General features: G+C 57.5%; 1 protein-coding gene across 1 annotated transcript; it reads right to left on the reverse strand.

Moving 5' to 3' along the window:
- Positions 1–97: 97 nt before the first annotated feature.
- On the reverse strand, positions 98–18,000 carry LOC131205520 (uncharacterized). Its single transcript, XM_058197648.1, has 5 exons — positions 17,668–18,000; positions 10,043–10,192; positions 6,349–7,050; positions 6,116–6,258; positions 98–1,957 (listed from the first exon to the last, which is right to left on the reverse strand). The coding sequence occupies exons 1-5, from the start codon at positions 17,775–17,777 to the stop codon at positions 1,566–1,568; spliced, it is 1,497 nt and encodes a 498-aa protein (XP_058053631.1). The 5' UTR covers positions 17,778–18,000; the 3' UTR covers positions 98–1,565.
- Positions 18,001–20,409: the final 2,409 nt, after the last annotated feature.

The raw sequence follows: 20,409 nt of genomic DNA on the forward strand, positions 1-20,409 counted from the left end.
AAAGCTATGTTTGTGAGTAGAACCGGATCATTTTCTCAAATGCTACGCAAAAGACACGGCACAAAAAAGGCTATCACTTAAATGTGTATGGCTTTATTACGTTTCATCAACTCCGCGGAGGACATTCTCCGTTGCTCCTGGCCTAACACTACAACGTATGTAAATAATTGCCTTCAGCCGCGCCGTTCGGCCGCAGTTCTTGGAAAACTTTCACCACCACGAGGTGGTGGTTCGTTCCGTTGGGGTCCATCGCTTCGCTCGCCGTTTTGGCAAGTCCTGTGTGTTCACCGTTTCACTGGTGTGGTAACGTAACGTGTCGATGATGATGACGTTGAGACCCCAACAACGAAACTCTCCGTGAGTCGCCTGATTTTAGGAAATTCTAAGAAAAGCGAAACACCCGACCGTTTCCGTTCCGTCCGTTTGCTTACGGCGGATTTTGTTTGACAAATTAACCTATCTACTTTGTGTGGACCATTGGTTTTCCCCCGGCAAATCCCACCCCCCATATATTCCCATTCGCTACTAGCATATCTCTAGTTAGTAACACGCCCCAGGTGTGTATCGAAACCTTAGTTCCCGCCCTACAACAACGCTGCGCTCTACTTTTCGGGGATTGGATTGTTTCGCTAATTTTGTTTCGTCGATTCTTCCTACTGAGTCTATTTGAGTGAGGTTCAAAAGGCGCATTAAATTCCTGTTTCGAGTTATGTTTTTGTGTGGCATCCGAAAAGATCCAAACCATCTTCTCCAGCATATCGGTGTACTATATCTTTTTTTTATGGGACAGAATTCTTTCTATACGCGGCGGGGTGGCACCTTAAATACGCTACTCAACGCTGAAACAAATCACCACCCAAACCACACACCACACACATACACAGGCGCTCCTTTCGCCCTATCGTCTACCCGCCTTCACCACCCGCTACACACTACACCCTAGCAGAACCTTCTAAATAGTTAAATATGTGCACGGTTGCATTAGTAACCTTTCCTAACACACACGAGGGACCTTAATTTAAACAATAGCTTACATCTTCTAACACACACGCACACGCACACTAATGCCTTGCCGATGCCGGTGACCGATTCCGGTGGCCCGATGCCCTCGATGCCCGGACCATCACACTCCCGGTTTCTAAAACTATTTTGGCAATTCCATGCGACTCGTGCTACTTCCGGCTACCTACAAATAGTGACTCTCTCTCTCTCTCTCGTTCTCTTTCTCTCTCGTTCTCTTTCTCTCTCTCTCGCTCTCTCTCTTTGCTTTTCTCTTGGCGCAATTGGGTTTTACTGGCAACTGATGCTATTCCTTCGTTTTTGTACACAGGATGACCGATGAAGGGTGCCACCTGCCTGCTGCCCACTTCTTGTCCACTAAAAGTAATATCAGTACTCCGTCCCCCGCCGGGTGGCTCCCGATCCTGATCCGTGGAATGTGGGTGTGTGTGGGTGTGTAACGATCGCATCCTCCGCCGCCACGATTACCGATCGATCGACACCGACCACCTACCGGCTGCCATCTTCGCTTTCGCCGCCGCCGTCCCAACACCCGCTGCGGCGCATCATTTCTCCTTCAGCAGCTGGTTGAGAAAATCGATCTCGCCCTGCTGCTGCTTGATCGCCTTGTTCTGGTTCTTGACGATCTTCCGGCAGGCGAACAGCTCCTTCAGCGTTTGCTCGTACTTTTCCTTGTAGTTCACGACCACGAGCCCGTTCGGCGGGCTGCCCCCGTTGGCGTTGACGTTGTGGATGCTGTTGTTGTTGATGGTGGTGGTTCCGGTGGTCGTGCTGGTGATGGCAGTGGTACTGGTGCTGACCGCCGGCGTCACGGTGAGCTGCGACTTCAGCGAGGGCGGGATGGCCGCCTCCACCCGGGCCACCTTCAGCTGCTGGCGATAGGCGGCGTACTCTTCATCCGCCGAATGTTGGTTGCTCGAGTCGCCTTCGGAGGAATCTGCAAAGAGGGACAAAGGCGAAATCGGTTCGAATTAGCGGGAGCTAGGACATTCCCATTGTGGCCGCGTGCCACCCATTTTGAGCTTTCTAATTCTTGTACCCTCTCCATGACCGACAGGCCAGGGTCACGGGGGTCTTATCGCGCGAGTCGATAAGAAACCAACATCGGAGCGGTCAGTTGCACCGTTTTCCGGGATCGGAGTGTTTGTGGTCGGGCTTGGCCGGGCTCTGTGGGGTCTAAACGGGAGATAACGGGCTCCCACACGCCGATTCCCACGCTTGCCTCACCCCACACGTAATCCGTAAGCACCGGAACAGGAACCGATCGCTCGCGCTCTCTCTCTCTCTCTTTCTCGAATATCAAAACGATCATGCGGCAAATCCAAAGTCGAGCACGCCGCGCCGGTGGAACCAGTTTCTGGTGCGTCTGCGACATTAGAGGCCTTCCTTCTCCTCCAGGGAGCGAGCCATTATGTTGCTGTGGACCAAGTGGGCCACTGGCGCGATCGGTCAGCGGCGGAGGGGCTCTTCAAGGTCAAACGTGAAGAGAGACACACCGAACAAAGAAAAAAGATACAGAAGCAAACCGGTTCGCGGCGGGTTGGGGGCCGGGCGGGGGGCACCCCATGGTCCGGCCATGGACTTGGGAAGTCACGGCGCGTGCGATTAGTCGTCGGTGTTTGCGTCCCGCAAAGTACGTCACGTGCCGAGAGTGATCAATACGCTCGTTGCTCCACTGTGTTTTATGGCTCTTTGCGCAACACGTGGGAACACGCAAAGAAAAGCGGGGCAAAAGGGAAGGAAAAATGGAACAAATCAAAATAGAGCAGACAGGAATAAGAAACGGGCAAAGAAGAACCCCCCCCCGATGGGAAGGAATCAAAACAAAAGTCGTAAACAGCGGTGACGATAGAGAAAGAGAGAGAGATAGAGAGAGAGAACTAGAAAAGGCACGTAAGACAACTGTAAGGAACAGCAAAAAGGGGCGAAGAACCAAACACAAACACGACGCCATCGGTCGCTAGCCCAACAAGTCAGCCACGTGGTTGGTCTCGTTGCGTGACCTTCAACCAGCGCAACCGCGCACCGTCGTCGCGTGTGTGCACGCAAGCCCCTCGCGCGGGGCGGTATTAGAAGGGGGGCACCACAGTATGGCATTAAAAACGGCGCGGCGGCGGCCACCGCGCATAGAATGCGTGAATCAAAACAGAGAGACGAAACACATAAAAGGAAAGAAACAAATACAGACAAATGCGGCCGCGGACTTCTTTCTCGAGTTCTTCCTCTTCCACTACGGATTAGAGAGAGGTTTCTGCTTCTTCGCGGCCCATGTTTGTCGCGTCCCGTCTCACGTGTGTTTGGGTTCGTTGGGTCGCCAAAACAAAACAGCAAAAGGATGGTGGACACAATCATCGGTCGACGTCACCGTCTCTCCTCGCGAAAACGTATCTAAAGAGCTTCACTTTCATTCATTGGGGTGTTGGTGCGCCTTGTTGTTATCATCGCCCCCCGCAATTGGATCGTGGTGTGTGTGCGTTCGTGTGTCGTAAACAAATTCTTGAAACCGTATCACACAGCGATCCTTGCTTGCAAGTAGCGCGCGAGAGAGAGAGAGAGAGAGAGCACATTCCGACGCAGTCGTTTGTTCGCGCAACGCGCAAACGCGCTCTTAAAGGAGCAGAAACATAAATACGCCGATTAATTCTTTTGTGCGCCTCCACGAGACGGCTCCCCGGGACACAATAGACCCCCGTCCCCCCCCCCACCCGCCCCGTGGCACGATGAATGATTAAAGCTTCCCACCTCGGAGCGCGTTATCAGAACCCTGCGACGGCGACGAGTATGTGAAGGGTCGTCGTCGTCGTCGTGATGCACGTGCGATTGGTGCCGCGTCGCGCTGTGGTGATAAGGCTGTGTGGGAGAGAGAGGGAGAGCTTCACATGCTTCGCGGCACGTAAACAGAGGAATAGGCTCCCGCGCGGGAAGTAAACGGGAATATGAACCCAAGAAAAGGAAGGGTCTTGGGGAGCGGATCGATCGGTTTGGAGGCAGAACAACAATGTTTGAAACAGACTTAGAACTCACTCTCACCGTTACACGCCTAGTTACGGTGGCACGTGTTGCACGAGCTTCGATGGCAAAATGCGGTTAGCCTTTGCCTACTACCGAAAAGATCGGCACCGTTATTCGCTCCTCCGTACTCCGGACAACAGGATTGTTAATTGATATTCGAATCAGGTGGCAAGATCGTGGGGACTGTCTTGGGACCGTCGTCGGCCCTTTGATGCCGGCGAGCGGAATACTAAAACCCTGCGGCAGACACACATATGTCTCCGATGCGCATGTGTGACCTTCCGGTTTCCTCTTTTTTTTCTCAATCCGGGCGTGCGAATGTCTGCGTCTCGAAGGACAAAGGGCTCTCCGTGAGCGCGTCTTGTAGCGTATGTGATTCATGTAGGTCATGTTTTTTATGTGTCCGACGAAAGGAAGACAGAAAGTGAAAGTGTGTCGTCGGTAAACAATCGACCAAAAAAACACAGACAGCCCTAGGGACGACGATCCCGGATCCTGTCGATCCTGTCGGTCCCTTTGAATCCTGGACATCGGTCGCCGCCGTTTGATGGATGATCGAATCGGAAATTGGTTGCAAAAAACGGGTCCTCGCTTCCGGTACAGCTTCCGGTTCTGGTTCCGAAAGGTCGTAACAATCGGACAGAGGGAAAAGTGCATAAGAAAGGGGACCGAGAATCAAACGATTTCGGATTCGTGCATTCCGGAAAGGTTTCACGCTTTTACGGATCGCCCGCACGGTCGGAAAAGCAACAGATGATTGGCTACACACACCCCGAGTGGAATGTCCTTAGCGCACACACCTTCCCCCGCATCTGATGTAGGGGGTTGAACATTGGCCGCAATCATCTGGTCGGTGGTGACGTCATGCAAATGAGCGTTGTTGTTGTTGTTGTTCACCACCACCATCACCACCACCACCAACAACGGCCATCTGTGTTTACTATTTTTATGAATGGTGACGCCGCTAGAAAGTGAGAGCGAGAGAGAGAGAGAGTGTTCCGATTGGCCACCATCAACACAACTACTACTGAGGGTCTAGTTTTACGATACTTTTGGGGGCCCGTTGCTGTGCTCTTTTGAGTGCCGGTCCCAAAAGGACGAACTGATTTTCCGATGAAACTAAAACTTGAGATTCGAACTGTTAAACAGATGGCTCTAGCTGTCAATTTGGACTTCCAAGTTTTTCCTTTTTTGGAAAAATTAGTTTGCAATCGATCTTTGAATCAGTTTTTGATCGATCTTTGAATCGTTTTTTAGAAGATCTCAGTGCTTTAAACGGTTTTAGAAAATAAAAAATTGCGATTTTACCTTAACAAGCAAAGAGCGTCGGAGGATTCCAAAAACGGACACAAGCTCAACAAACCTAGTGATACCGTTAATTCAGATCTCTACTGACAACAAATGATCAATCACGGTTCACGGTTCAAGCATTGATCGGGAAACGGCCAGAATGGGCCAGAAGACACGATGGGGAATTTTGGTTCCTTGACAATCTGCCTGATATTTCGTCCAAATCGGGTGCCGAGACGGTCAGATTGCACTTTGGTCCTGTGTTAGTGTTTGGAGAGATAAAGCACAGGGATAACGTTCATCTGAAACGATCCTCAGCCTCAGTTAACAGGAAAAGTTGACCGAACGAACGAAGCCTTTTTACCGAACTCAAAAGTCAGCTCACAAGGGTCACGGTGCGTAAAACCGGCCAAAAGGTCGTAGAAATTAACTGCCAACGAGAGTGTGATGATTGCCTCGCCGCTCATGGCCACGGAAATGGACCAATTTATCTGCGCCCCAGTCGCGACATCCAACATAAGCCGGGAGTTTGGAGCCTGGGATTTCCGGGACCCAAATCACAGAACACACTCGAGGACCTCACTCAAGAGGAATGGTCAGAGTCTCCATCCGTGTCCACTGCCACTGCTGATTCTCGGGGGCTTCATTCCGGGGTTTTCCCTCCTAACTCAGCCCCTATGTGTGGCCAATTTGCGTTTCGCGAGGAAAAAACCGAGCGTGACAAAGCCGATTTCAGGCGTCCCTCGTAAGGCTCATCCTCACCGCTAGGAACCCGAATCCCCGCGAAACTCACCTCCACCGGACATGTCCATATCGATCATGTTGATGCCGTAGTCGTTGCTTTTGTCCCGCGCCCCTCCACCGCCACCACCCCCGAGCAGTAGCTTGTGGTGGGTGTGGTTGTTGTTGCTCACGCTGTGGTTGTTGTTGTTGAGGCTGACGCGCTTCAGCGACAGGGCGCCCAGCGCTGGCAGCGGCGGTGGCGACACCGTCGCGCTGGAGGAGGTGGTGATCGTCGGGGTCAACGACGACGGCGGCGCCGCCGTCGTCGTCGTTGTCCCCGTTCCGGTCGTCACGAGTGAAAGTGCGCCGCTGGTACCGCGGGCGGCTGGCGTTGCTGGCGTGATGGACACCTGACCGTTGGCAAGGGCAGCCACTGCGACGGCGGCCGCCGCCTGGGCCGCTGCCGCCTTGCGCTGCTGCTCCTTGATTTGCTGCTGGCGCTGGATGAGGTTGGCAAGGGCACCGGTAGGGGTCGCCAGCGGTGGTACGGCACGGTTACGCTTGGCCGCCGTTGGCCCACCGCCGCCGCCGCCGTTGTTGCTGTTGTTGGTAGCCGCCAGCGGGGGTGCTTCTGAACCGGCGAGGGCGGCCGCTGCGGGGCGCTTCAGGTTGAGCGGAGCGACGGGCGTACTGTCGGTGGCGGTGGCGGAGGACGGGGGACTGGCGGCACTGGCACTGGCGGCTGCTGCGGCGACGGCCGCCGCCATCATCAGCGTGGACAGATGGTGGTGGTGGGGGTGGGTCCCAGCGGCAGCCATCGACGCTACGGCGGCCGAAAGAAACTTCTCGTCGATCGGAGACCCGGCCCCGTTACTACTGCCACTGCCACCACCACCACCGCCAGCCGGAACGGGGCCTGCCGAGGCCGTCGTAGCCCCATTCAGGGGCGCAGCTTTCGATTCCTTGCACGCCGGGTTCACCGTCGGCACGGAACCCTTTTTGAGGCTGGCCATCCGAAGGAGGTGTTAATGAGTGCCCAGGCAGAAGGCGGAGAGCCAGCCAGACCACATTAGCATATTTTTTTTGCATCGTTGTAACGCACAGTGACGTGCCAATTGTGGGACACGTTTTTTGTAGGTATGAGCAGCCATTTTGCCCGCGTCGTCGTTGGAGTGGTTGAAGCGGTCCGCGAGTTTTTTTCGTTGTTGTTGGTGGCGTCGTTCCGACAAGGACATCGGGAGGTCGCATCGGCAGCCAGACATCGGGCGACCGGGAAACGAAGCCGGAAAGACAGAGCGGGAGAGAGAGAGAGAGAGAGAGAGAAAAAGATTGTCGTTAGTTTGATGCTTAATTTCGGTTCTCGCGGTGATAGGACTGTCCGCCCTCTGCGTGCCTTCTACGGACGGATCTGGTGTGTCCCTTCCGACCACCAACACCAACACCGTTTCGTGTTCCGTTCTCACGCCGGGTTCCGAGGTCCACACTCCCCTCTTCGGTTCGGTTTTTTTCCCTCCCGCCGGTTTGGGTCCTCTCGCAGGGACTGCGGCCACGGAGGTCGTCTCAGGTAGCGACGCGCACGCCAGGCCCGGAGATTGGTAGATCCGAGAAACCTTTTTGGGGTGCGCGTCCCTCGGCCGTGCCTCGAGGCCAGCAAGCTCGGAGTGCGATGGTGGTGATGGTGCGGTGAACCAACCGGTCCACTCCACTCCGTCACCTTCCACTCTCGCCTCTCGGCAATCGGCTTTTAATGTACGAGAGGGCTGTTCAAAAAGTGTTCTGATAATTTGGTATTTGCGCGGACAACGCGGGTTTTTCGATTTGCTGTTTGCTGTTTTGCGTGGAGAAGATTTGGCTCCTCGTAGATTTTTCCATGCTCCGGAAAATAGCTTATGGTGAAGCTATCTATGACCCAAAGCAGCACTTATCGGAGGTTCAAATTTTTTTCAGAGGGCCGAAAAGGTCCTGAGCAAAGGTTGGTCGAATGTAAATAGTATTGCGTATAGTTTTCTTGGATTGCAGAGGCGTGGTGCATCATGAGTTGTAGCCAAAGGGTGGAACATCCAATTAGCAATATTACCAGGCAATTTATACGCAATTAGCGCGAAGCAATCTCTTCCACAAGCGCCCGGATTTGTGGGAAAACCAAAATTGGTTGTTGCGACCCTGCCAACAAATTGTGGTTTTTGCGCGAATTATTGGCCCGCAAATGATGCCAAAGCCCTAAGTATTCCCCAGACCTTCCTCCTGTGACTTTTTCCCGGTTCCGGAATCTAAAGGGGGCCATGAAAGGACGACGCCACGCCACAAAAAAAATCAAAAATCGAATATACGTAGCTCGCGCGTAAACAGAAAATTATCAGAACTTTTTGAACACACCTCGCACACCGATCTGGCCACGGCCTGTGTGCGCGTGTGTGTTGGAAGCGATGGCATTGACAGGGTTTAAGGAGCACTTCCATTACCGGGCTGCCGGTGACTCGGACCCGGAGTCGAGTGTGTCCATCAGCCTGTCACCCCTCGGTGCTGGGTGTCTCGTATCATCGGCCACCCAGCCCCCGAAAAAAAAAACGGAAGCACACATACACCGACAGGCGTTCGATTGGAATGTTGGAGGCACACAGCTGGCCACACTCTGCCCTTGACATCGCGCTCCTCACCAGGTCCTGCCTGGGTGCTTGAGTTGTGTGGCTCATTCGATCCCGATCCCGATCCGAATCAAAAGAGCCCACAAACGCGGGGTTCCCCGAGGGCGGCGGGGGGGCGCGCGTAGGTGTCGCGGGCAACGAAAAAACGCAACCAAAACACGTCAGCAGCGAACCGCGGCCAACGGAGAGACACACAGAGAGAGAGAGAGAGAGAGAGAGAGAGAGAGAGAGGGCCGGACCACCGGCAAGGGACAGCAAGAAAATCGATTAGCATTAAGTTTCCCCGAGTTCGGGGCGGGCAGGTCGTCGTCGGTTAGTGCCGCCGCAGCATCCATCGCCACCCGGGTGGATCCGGGGATCCTGGGGGCGCGTCGGGGTGGCGCGTCGTTACGGTGCGCCGAGCGCGCGCTGGTGAGTTATTTTCGCGGGATGGGTGTCGTCTTCGAGCGTCTTCGTTTTCGCGTTTTTTTTTCCTTCCACCACCCGCCCGGGGTCACAGTCCTCTCGGTGCGCACCCTCCCCCCCTCGTGTCATCGTCGCGCGATCGTCCCCGCGAATACGCGAAGTAAAAAGATTGAAATATTGAGTTCCAGTCCGGAGTCCCCTCAGCTACCAAAAAAAAAAAAACTCCGCACGCAGCCCTGCGCCCACAAGAAGTGCTGCCACCGTCGCCCTCGACGCCACCGCCGCCGCCACCGTGTGCCCTAAAAACCTGGGCCACTCCTCGGGCCGGATTCTCTGTGGTGTGGCACGTTGGGGAGCAAAAAATCGGAGAGAAAACATAAAATATCTCCACCGTCGGCGACGGTGGCGACGGGGCTGGCGGGTGGCCGCGGGGGCTTCCAATTAACACCAATATCCCACGAACCCACGGAGCACGGCGACGACGACGACGGCGACGGGGCCGGGTCCGACCGCTGCGCGATGAGCACAAAAATCCTGAGCGACCACTGGGCAGAGAATATCCGCGCGGCGGCGACGGAGACAACGAAAAAAAACCGAAACCATTCTCCCTCACACACACATACACACACGCGTCGCTGCGGGTCCAAAGGTTTGCGCGGTGGACCCCCATCATCATCGCCATCATCATCGCTGCCATCATTTTACCGTCCCGCGACGGTCATCGAATCCGGTCCCCGGCGAGCGCGCGAAGGTCCGCGCGAAGGTGGAACCGACGAAACGGATCGGAGCGACGAAAAAATCACCCCCCCAAAAGGCCGAGCCGACACCTTGCGATCGGCGATCGGTCCCTTTACGCACACGCGTGTGGTGCGCACAGCTCAAGGATTGTTGGCCACCACCAGGACTTGGTGTCCCGGTAGCCTTCGGGACACGCGGGACTGACTTACCCTTGGCTGTAGAGGTTGGGATTGTTGAAGTCGCTCGGCTGAAAATGGTCCGAGCAGATGCGGGAACTCTTGTACAGATACTCCGGCCCGTTCTCGTCGTACTTTTTGTACAGCTCGGGCCGGTTGCAGAAGTCGACCCACTTCTTGCAGCTGCGCAACGTCCACGGGCGAGGCGATCATGAAAGGGGAAAAGAAGAAGAAAAATCGATTAGAACTCGGAAGGTGTGGTGGGCAGCATGGAAAGGTCACGGAAGCGCGTCAGGGTGGGTGACCTTGAGTTCGCGGTGCGCGGACTTCACCGAGCACCGAGCACCGGGAGTTCCTTCAGCGAAAGTGGTCCCACCGCGGATCCCGCGGGCGGAAATTCCGGACTCGCAGGTCCCCCGGCTGCGTGCGGTGTGTGTGGTGGTTTCGTAATCAGCGCCAATGAAAAAACCCAACACCCCGAGAAGCCCCCATCGTCGGGTTGTCGCGGTCACCCGCCGCCGCCGTCGCCGACCGCCGCCATTATCACCGCGACCGACTGTCGGCGGCGGCGACAATGACGCCAGCGCCAGCGCGCCCTCGATCACACGGGTGCAGCAGAGCGAGAGAGAGAGAGAGAGCGAGAGAGAGAGAGTTCTCTCTCCCTCTCTCTCTCTCTCTCTCTGTCTCTGTGCTGGGGGCGGGAAAGAGAAATCGGGTTGGGCCCCGGAATGGGGCACAATGACCGGGCGGACCCGGGTTCGGGGATTCGGACCCCGTGGACGACCCGATCGAGGAGAGGATACCAACCCCTTGGGGGTCGGGGCCGGGACGATGATCGCGCGCGAGGGGTTAAAAGTGCGACATTACCGGGCGACCCCGGCGCGCGGTCCTCGGTCCCCCCCCCGGTCGGTTGGGGTTGGCTGGCACCAAACCAGAACGCAGCGAGCGAGGGAGAGAGAGAGAGAGGCTACGAAAGTGAAGCAAAAAATACTAGGTTGCTCAATAAGTTCGGAGCCTCGATAACAGAGGGCGCTGCTACAAGGATAATTGTTTTTGTTATATTGGTACACTCTTCATATGATCGTATGTGAAGTTTCATTTCAATCACTCATTTAATTCCTTTTTTACATTGTTGTTACTTTTAGGACCAACTGAAAGAGAAAATTCGAAAAAAAAGACCCGGATAGCGGGAAAATAGAATCCTTTTCCATCAGGACAATGCACCCTGTTACAGGAGCATTTTGACAAAGGCAAAAATCCATAAATTAAAGTTCGAATTGTTGGAGTACCCATCGTATTCATCAGATTTGGTCCCTAGCGACTTCCATCTGTTTCCAGACCCCCCAAAAAATTCATGCCTGAAAAGCGGTTTTCATCAAATGATGACGTCATAACAGCTGCGGAAGCGAATTTAGAAGCCAGCTCCAGATTCTCACTTCAGAGATGGAATGTACAGATTGGAGTCCCGTTGGAACAAGTGTCTGGATGTTCCGGGAGACCAGAATGTGTTTTTCCAAAAATGTGTTGTCGAGACTACGAACTTATTGACCGACCTAGTACACGGGGCCCGGGTCTGGCCGGCTCGGGCTGGCTCGGACTGGCTGGCTGGCGCGCGCGCGATGTGTGTTTAGCGCGGCGGATTGATCGCACCCGAGCAGCGTGGGGGCGCCAGAGCCGGTGAGAGATAGGGGGTGCGTGGCGGGGGGTGTATGAGACCACCAACACACACACATGCACGCACGCACGCACGGTGACCGGCGGGTCCAGCCGATAAGAAAAACGGTGCTGGGGCCACGGTGTAGAGAGAACCACCATTTATCGCCCCTACGGCAGCCCCATCGTCCGGCGGTCGAGCGGGCGGGTGGAAAGGGCGGATGATGAATGTGTGGCATGTGGTGGCACCGCGGTGTAGGACTCGTGACTCGCTCGCTCCCCGTCTCTGTCACTCTCTCTGGTTGCGCCGCCATCGCTTCCCGAACACGGGCGCGCGCGCGCTGCTGCTGCTGTTGCCGAGCAAGATCGACCACTCAAGGCCTCCCCCCGAGGGGGGAGTGGTGGTGCCGGGGTCAGAACGCCCCACGCTGGACAGGTGCGTTCGGAAAAGCAACGGAACCGAGCTCGGGGGACACACTCCAGAACGGGAGAGACAGAGCGAGATCTTTTGGCAGTCGCCTCGCCCAGGATCGCAAGAGAGTGAGCGAGAGAGCGCAGGCGAGTGGCAAAAAGACAATGCAGGAGACGTTCCGGTTCTCGGGGGGTGATGCACAACCAGCGGGCACCAGCCAAGTGCACCCAGCCAGCCAGCCGCTGATGAGCTGCTGCTGCGCCGACCGCTGAAGGACGACCGGTGTAGGAACTGAGGGGGAGGCGCCGGACGGACGCAGGTCCACCCCTCCTCAGGAAGGTGACTCCACCACCGCGATCCGCGATCCGTCCGCGATCATCCGTAGCGACGACCGTTTTTGGGTGTTTTTTTTTCTTCTCCACGCTGCTTCTTCACTTCGCCGTGTCTTCTTCCTGCGCTTCTTCTTCCCTGGGGTGGCGTCGCCGTTGGGTCGCGCGGTTGGTCGGCGGGAACTGGTCGGTCGCACGGGGCGAACCGGAGAGCAGCCAGCCAGCAGCAGTTGGGCCGCGAAGTTTCGATTTTTTGCTGCTTCTCTCGCTCTCTCTCTCTCTCTCTCTCTCGCGGCCGTCTCGAGGGTGCATTTCCAGTCCCCGGGTGCAGTGCCGTGTCGTGCCGTGAGTCCGCCTAATATAAGACACCGTCTTCGGACGGAGCAAGAAGAAGCAGCAAAAATGAGGTCCGCGCGTAGCAGCTGTCGTCGTCGTCGTTGCTGGGCTGGGGCCCTCGGGGCCGACATCCTGACATCTGTGTTTGGGTCGCCGCCCATTGTCTAGAGGGAGAAGGATCCCGACCCCGGCGTTGGCCTGCTGGCTGGCACCGTCCTGACTGGTTCCCCTGTATGTGGGTCCTCTCGTCGACTCCGGGAGCATCGACGTCCGGGGACAGATGCCGGCACAGCAGCTGCGACACATTTTCGAGTGAACGGCCCAGCCACGTAACAACACACTGCTCGCTCCAAGGGCCGGAGAGAAAGCCAGGTATTGCAGCTGGCTCGCGTAACACCTGCCTCGGCAGCATTGCATTCCCGAGGTCACGGCGACGGGCCACCGACGACGAGGTACAGTCCCCGATAAGTGGGGAGTGGTCCCGGGCTACCTTCCAGCCCTCGTAATGGACACCCGAACGACTTTCGGCGTGGCAACGGCCAAAGTCACGAAGCCAGTTCCTTCCAGGGTACACCTTCCCAAATCAGCGGGCCGTCGACTTTGGGTAAGGATTCCTCTCTAGACGGCCTTTGGGTGCCTAAATTAGACCAACACGTCAGCGACACCCGCGGGGTTTACTCTTGCCCCAAGATAAGAGGCGCGTTCACAGTCACAGCTCCCGGATTTCCAATCGCCGTCGCCAATCGCCGTCGCCCCGGCCACAGATAGGTAGGGGCGACAACAAAGCAAAATCCGAGCACACCACGCTGACTCATCGGGCACGGTAACTCTTGCGCCAGCCAGCCAGATTGAGGCATAAAAATTGCCGGATGCTCGGCCGGTCACGTACGTGCCCGGCCCCCGAAACAATTGGCTATCTGCCCGGTTCCGCACCGGCAAATTGTTTCCTTGTTGCGGCTGCGACAATCATAGACACTCACCCGGTGGCGGCCTCCGTAAAACCCATTAACCCGTTGGGCAGAGTGGGCTTAATCATCTGTGGCGCGGAGGCTGTGGCCGGGCCGGGCCAGGCCTCGTTAGGGGATTACCGGGCACCGGGAACAGAATTCTAATCCCCCTCCCGCGATTGGCCACCGGTTTGAATGAGCTATCAATAAATGATAACACACAGACACGCGCGCAGGGAGTGCACCCCAACCAAGGTCGATTGGCACGGTTGCCAATAAAGATATCCTTTTCGAAGTTCTCGGAATTCGCAGTCGGACTCTAGGTCCGGTTTCTGGACGCTTTGTTCTCGCGAAACGGATGGCGATAAGCTACCGTCGTCACCGCCGCCGCCAATGCGTCGTGAAGATATGGCGGCCATCCCTTTCGTGAATTTTCGAGTTGATAAAGCACGGGGCCCCCATCAAGGGTTGGCCCCCACAAGGATGTCGCTCGGATCGAGATGAAAACAAATGCTTCCGTCATCACCAACACCGTGTCGCCGTGTCAATATGTTGGTCCCCGTGGACGATCCCGTTGAATAAATATACGGCCAAAGAAGGGGATGAAAAGCAATAAACGTTCGTTATTAATTAAATCTGAAAGTAATTACCACGCTACAGCAGATTAGAGTGATCTTAGGCTTAGGCCGTCAAACAGCAATTGTCAAACGAGCCAATTTGTAAACAAACGATCGATCGGCATGTTGTAAACAAACCGATCGCGTGATTCGTTGCCAACTGTCAAGTGGATGCTGCTTCGTAGGTAAGATCGAACCACTTTATGCTAAATGCATTCCTGACGATAAAATGATCTTTTATGATTGTGCAGATGCCTCCGAAGGATCCGAGCGTCCATCGCGGCCGGGTCAGAGTAAAAAGTGGGTCAATTGCGGATCGCGCAGATCAGGAGGATCCCGGGCCGGGAGGATTCTCGTGGCGATCGTGATCGTGAGATCAGAGCTTGATGGTGTGTGATGCTGCTGCTATCCGATCGTGGCACGCACACGCCCGACGCAGCCAGTCGAGGCCTTTGTGGGTTCTATCCACACGGCTCTCCATCTTTCGTGGCTCGCCGGACGCAGGTGCCGCGCCGGTCGGACGGTGGTGGTGTTAAGTGACGTGTTCTCGCTGCTACTCTCCGAGGGTCCCCGCTGATGGTGGAGCTGGCGCTTTTTTGCTGTTCGTGCTGCGCGCTACTGCTCAGGTGGCTCTCGCTCCTGCTCTCTCTCTCTCTCTCTGTCGCTCACTCGCCCAAGCTCAGTTCGATTGCCCTTGGCGGATGTCGCCCGGTCGCCCCGGCCGACCCGTCGTGCCCGTGTGTGCCTGCTGCGCGGGGGACGATCCCAGTGGCCCAGGGAGGGCGGTGCTCACCCCGCCGCGCGTCGCACATGCGTCACACGTCGGCGGCGGCGGCGACGGCGGGCATGTCATCGCTGCTGGCGGGAGCTGAACTGTTTTTTCCTCTTTTTTTAGGTTCGCTTCGTTCCCCGTTCAGCGGCCAACCGGGTACGCGGACGCGCGCGTGTGTCTGTGTGGCACGGGGCACGTACTCGCCTCGACCGCCCAACCCGACCCCAGCAACTGGGAATGTGTAGTTAGCTGGTCGGTCGCCTCGAGGGGTTGCTGGCGACGGAGCGATATCAGTCCACCCCGCGGACGCACCCTGCCCCTGGCGCGGCGCGCATTACCGGGGCACGATTACGGAACGGATTCGATTGGTGTGCGCTTGGTGGTGTGCGTCGACCTCCGGACCATCCAGCCAGCCAGCCAGCCAGCAAGCCAGCCAGAGCCAGCCATCATCTCCAGCACCTTGGCGGCGCCGTGCGTCGAAAGCGAAACTTTGCACGGGACACTCGTGCGCAGGCGGTCGGTCGCACCTCTCCTCGCCCGCTGTCTGCCGCCTCATCGCCGCCGCCGCTGATTGGGGGAAAACCACCTCCGCGCGCGTGGTGTGATGTGTGTGCGCGCGGTTAGCGGATGCGCCAACCCGAGACCGCGAGGCCACCGTAAGCCGGATGAACACCAACACCAGCGCACGATCGCTGCCACCGCTGCTGATTGCCGATGATCGTGCGGTGCCGCTACTGATGTTGCTGATGGTGAAGCTGCTGCTGCTGGTGTCGGACCCTCCCCTATCGTTGTCGCGCTCGCGGGCGGGCGCAGTGGCCAACACCCAGCCGAGTGCCGCGCCGTTCGGTTGTCGGTCACTTGCTGCTGCTTCCGCCGCTGTTCAGGGCTGCTGCGCGTGCGGTGGCATGCTGGCTGGCTGGCGGGCGGGCTGGTGATGAGCGATCGCCACACCACCATTCGTTGGCCGCGCCACGTCGTCATCCGTTTATCCCTCGGTTGGGATTTTTTCGTCGTCGCCCCAAACTGAAACACTCAACGGTGGGACCGCGGATCCGAGGTGATGACCGGCGCGGCAACATTGTACACTTTTCCATAACACGCTCGGATGATAAGGCTCGGAGAGACAGATAGAGGCACCAATGGAGGAAAATAAATCTCCTCTAAGGCCGCGGGTCGGGGCCGTTCCAGACCATTCCATCGGGGACCGGGAACGCCTCGAAAGCCCCCAGCCGGACTCGGATCCGATACCGCAACCGCTACCTGCCGCGAGGGCGAGGAAGGAATGCGGGGAACAGGTACCCACCCCGCTGTGTAGCCGGGCACACGGCGCGGTCCAAAATCGAGGCACACGAAAATGGCCGAAAACCGCTCGGACCGAACCCGAAACCGAAACCCAAAAAAGAAACCCATCAACCAAACGACGCGATGAAATTGCCCAACGACAAACGCAGGCGAGCGGGCGGGCGAGCGGGTGGGCCGCCGAGGGTGCAGCCACGGCCCGTGAGTCCGACCTATGCGGCGACCGCCAGCTGCCACCGACCGTGGCATGCCCGCGAGGGAGGAGGCTTCCAGCGCTAAGGAGGGAGCGAGAGGGAGCGAAACGCGAAGGGAAACGAGCGAACGAGAGGACAGCCGGGTGGTGGAAGACCTTCGGCGGCGGCGGCGACGGAACCCCCGCGAGCAGCGCAACCAACGGCAAGCGTTCGCCCGGAGTCCACGGACGCCCCATCCGGTCCCGGGGTTCGTCCATCCGGTTTCAGTAACCCCGCGTCACCGCGCACAAACCAGTCCCAGTCCCAGTGCCAGGGCCCTGCCTCGGTAATCCCCATTCCGCCCCAGTCGGGGCCCGGCGCTGAAAAAGGCCATGGGTCGGCTTTCGACCCCCGGGGCAGTGGCGGTGGTGGCGGCGGCGTAGGGAATGGGCCTGCCTGCCTGCCGACCCCGGGAATGGATGGAGGACGACGACGGCGACGGGACCCGATGGATGGCAGATGGTCCTTTTTCCAAACTTCCTTTTCCACCGCTTCCCGAGCGGGACCCGTCCCTCCCGTGTGCGTGCGCGTGTATGTGTGTGGCCGGTCCGTTACGCTCCACATCGGCCACCACCGCGCCGCCGTTCGCTCGCTCGTTCCCTTGCATTCCCACATCCTGTGTGTGCCTTTCGCTTCGCCCGCGTCGCCCGCGTTGCGTGAGCTACGGGTCCCCGGGGCCTGCCATCGTCGTCGTCATCGTGTTTCCTTCCGCTCTGCCCTCTCGACCGTCCCGCCCCGGTGTGTGGCATGCCAGCAGCAATTCTTCTTCCTACTGGTCGGTTTCCTGGGCTCTGCGCTGCTGCTGCTGCTGAAGGTCCTGCAAGTTGCACAAGATGGCCCACCGACCCTCTCGCTCGCACTCGCTCGCTCTCGCTCGCTGGGTGTGCCCCGCTACAGAACACTACGTTAATAAATGATGGCCCAGAGAGAGGTTGGTTCCCTACTCCTTGACTGGCTGGTTGCTGGCTTGACCAACTCTCGTCGACCTTTCCTTCGCGCGACTTAACTACAGAGCGGTTTTTAAAAGAAGAACCCCCGAACCGAGAGTCGCGCTACTTACAGGTCGGCATCGCGTGGAAACCGGAAGTACGAGCGGGTGTTGGTTTGGTTCAGCAGCTGCCGGTTGCGGCACCCGAGCACCAGGCAGTGGCTTCCGGAGATTTTTCCCATCGTGCGACTCACTCGAACGCCGGAATGCCTTCTCACTTGGGGCGCACTTGGATCGCGAACACACTCGCGGCGACGGCGGGGACACGCGGCACTTCCGAAGCACACTGACACACTAACTGCGGAACGGCGGTTGACCAACCCACCGACCGGCCGACCGGACCGGATCGGATCGGAGCGGAGCGGAGCCGAGCGAGCGAGCGAGAGCCGACCCGCCGAGAGCGCGGCGCGGCCCGATTGATGACTACTAAACCACAACAAAGAGCCAGGCACACCACCCCACACGGCCACCCCGCGATGGGCCGCCAGAGGCCAAAGAGGACACGCACGCAACGGTGTGCACGCGTGCGTGCGTACTGGTGTGTGTGGCTGGCTGGCTGGCTGTGACGACCGTTTTTAGGGCTAGGGTGGTGACAGTGCGCCGAGAAGCTGGCCTTCTGTCGCTGATGCTATTATTGTTATTGCTACCCGCGGGTCCGTCTCGCGGCGGCGACGGCGGTGGCTTACTCGCAACCGGTGGCGACCGGATGACGACGATGATGATGATGATGATGGCGGTCGTTCGCTGCTCGCTCGGTTGGGCTGATAATCGAACTGGGGATGGCTCCCTTCGCGGATAGGGGGCCTTTGTGTTTTTGGGATTTTTCGTCACACGAAGCCACGGTGTGATTCGGTTTCCTGGACCCGATGAAGGACACGTCGTGACTCGGTCGAAAGGACACCCCGCACGAGAGACACTCACAGAAACAATGCAACTCTTTGCGTCACGGGCGGCCGTGTTTACGACCGCGCAGCACAATGAATGGAGGACTACGCGCACGCACACAGGCACCGGGGCCGGATAACAATACAGCCGCACGCGCGGGTCGTCGGTCGGGTTGTGTCCACTCGCGGGTTTCTTACGAACTGAGATGGCGAAACCCGATGTCGGGTTGTCCCGGCCCCGGATGACCGGTGCTCCGAATCCGATCGGCTCTCTCGCTCGCTCACCGAGGCAACGGCGTGAGCGAGCGAGCGAGCGAAGCGAACAGGAGCGAGAACGAGAGAGAGAGAGAGAGCGTTGGACCGAGAGAGCGAGCAGGGTGGTGCCAGAAAGAGACGGGCGAATCAAGGAGCCCACGGAGCGGCGCGAGAAGGAGACGGAGCACACAGTCGGAGCGAAGAAATCGAAAACACACTCTTTTCGGCTCAACACGTGGTGAATGCGATAAAAAGGGATTTAAATGGAAAATGTCATACCCGACGCCCGACGCATGTTCCGCGGGGCAACAGGTTGATGACGATTGAACACAAGCCATTCTCAGCTGTTTTCGGTTGCCATTCGATTCCAGGACATGCGGATTCGGAACGACGGTTTTCACTCGCCAGCCGAGCCAGGTATGCTCCGTAATGCGTAATGGCGGCCCGAAGCCAACGAGCCTTTTCCTGGCAAAGCCCGGGCACGGACCGGACGCGGACCGCTTCGAAGAAACTGCCATGACCCCCCGGGCCTTGCCGGGCTCTGGCGGTCGTGGTCGCGTCCGGGAACTGATCGATCGATAAATCACGAACACAGCGCGTCCCATCCGTCCGCCCGGAGCGCAGCCGGCACATCCGTCCGTCCTCCGCCGAAAAGAACGTCCCTTCGGTGCGCACCGTTTCCCCTCGGTTCTCGGCAGGCTCTGCCTGACCCAAAATATCGATCCAGGACCCGGGCTATAGCACAGGCAACATTCCCGGCCCGGTCCCCCGTCCGTGCTCGGTGTCCCTTGCAGCAGCAGCAGGAATATAACAGGGGGTAATAAAAAAAATCCACAACCAACCCGTGCCAGCCAGCGTCGGCGGCAGACGCTCCATAATTTAGCGTCGGACGCTGCGGGAAGCACTCTCGGCGGCGGCCGGCCGCCGGGGTCGGGATGGAAACCTTTTTTTTTTCGGTCTTCAGCCCACCCCAAAATCGGCCCAAGGACACGAGGGGAGGCCGCGTGGCACGGGGCGAAAAGTTTTTCACCTCCTCGTCCCTCCCGCAGGTTTTAGCGCAGGTTTTCCCCGCCGCAGTTTCGGTGGTCGAGCCTTGGGCCGAAAGATGGTTTCTCTTCACTTTGTGCCTTCCCGTTTTCTTCTTCGGGACCGCTCGGGATCCGGTTCCTTTCGGTGGGGCGACCCACCAATCCTGCCACACTGAGCGGCCACCGAGTTTTAGAGGTCGGCGAGAGGTGACGTTGGCGGTCGGTCGGTCGGTCGGTCGGTCGGGGTTGTCACGGCGATCCGAGATGAAGTGGATGCCTTGCCGTGGATTATCCCGAGTTTTTGCGCAGCCTTTTTGGAAGCGAAACTCGACGAACCATCTCGACGTCCCATCAGCGGGGACAGTTCGGCAAGCATTCCTGAGCCGTTTGAAGAGGCTCGCTAATGGTGGAGGTTTATTAAAAATTATCTAACTGCCCGGCGGGGTGGTAAAAGTGATTAGCTGTCGATTTTACGGGCTAATATTCCGTAGACGTACCTCTGTTTATTCGCCACCCAACACTTAAAGGTCTTTGGTCTGTTGTCCGTTTCCGAATGCACTATCTCTACGGCTTCCCCTTCAAGACCAACCACGGTTTAAAATGCTACTGTGAGCAAAAAATGTCGGGAATTTGCTTATATGTCGAAA

Source organism: Anopheles bellator, chromosome 1 (assembly GCF_943735745.2).
Source record: "Anopheles bellator chromosome 1, idAnoBellAS_SP24_06.2, whole genome shotgun sequence".
NCBI classification, from domain to species: domain Eukaryota; kingdom Metazoa; phylum Arthropoda; class Insecta; order Diptera; family Culicidae; genus Anopheles; species Anopheles bellator.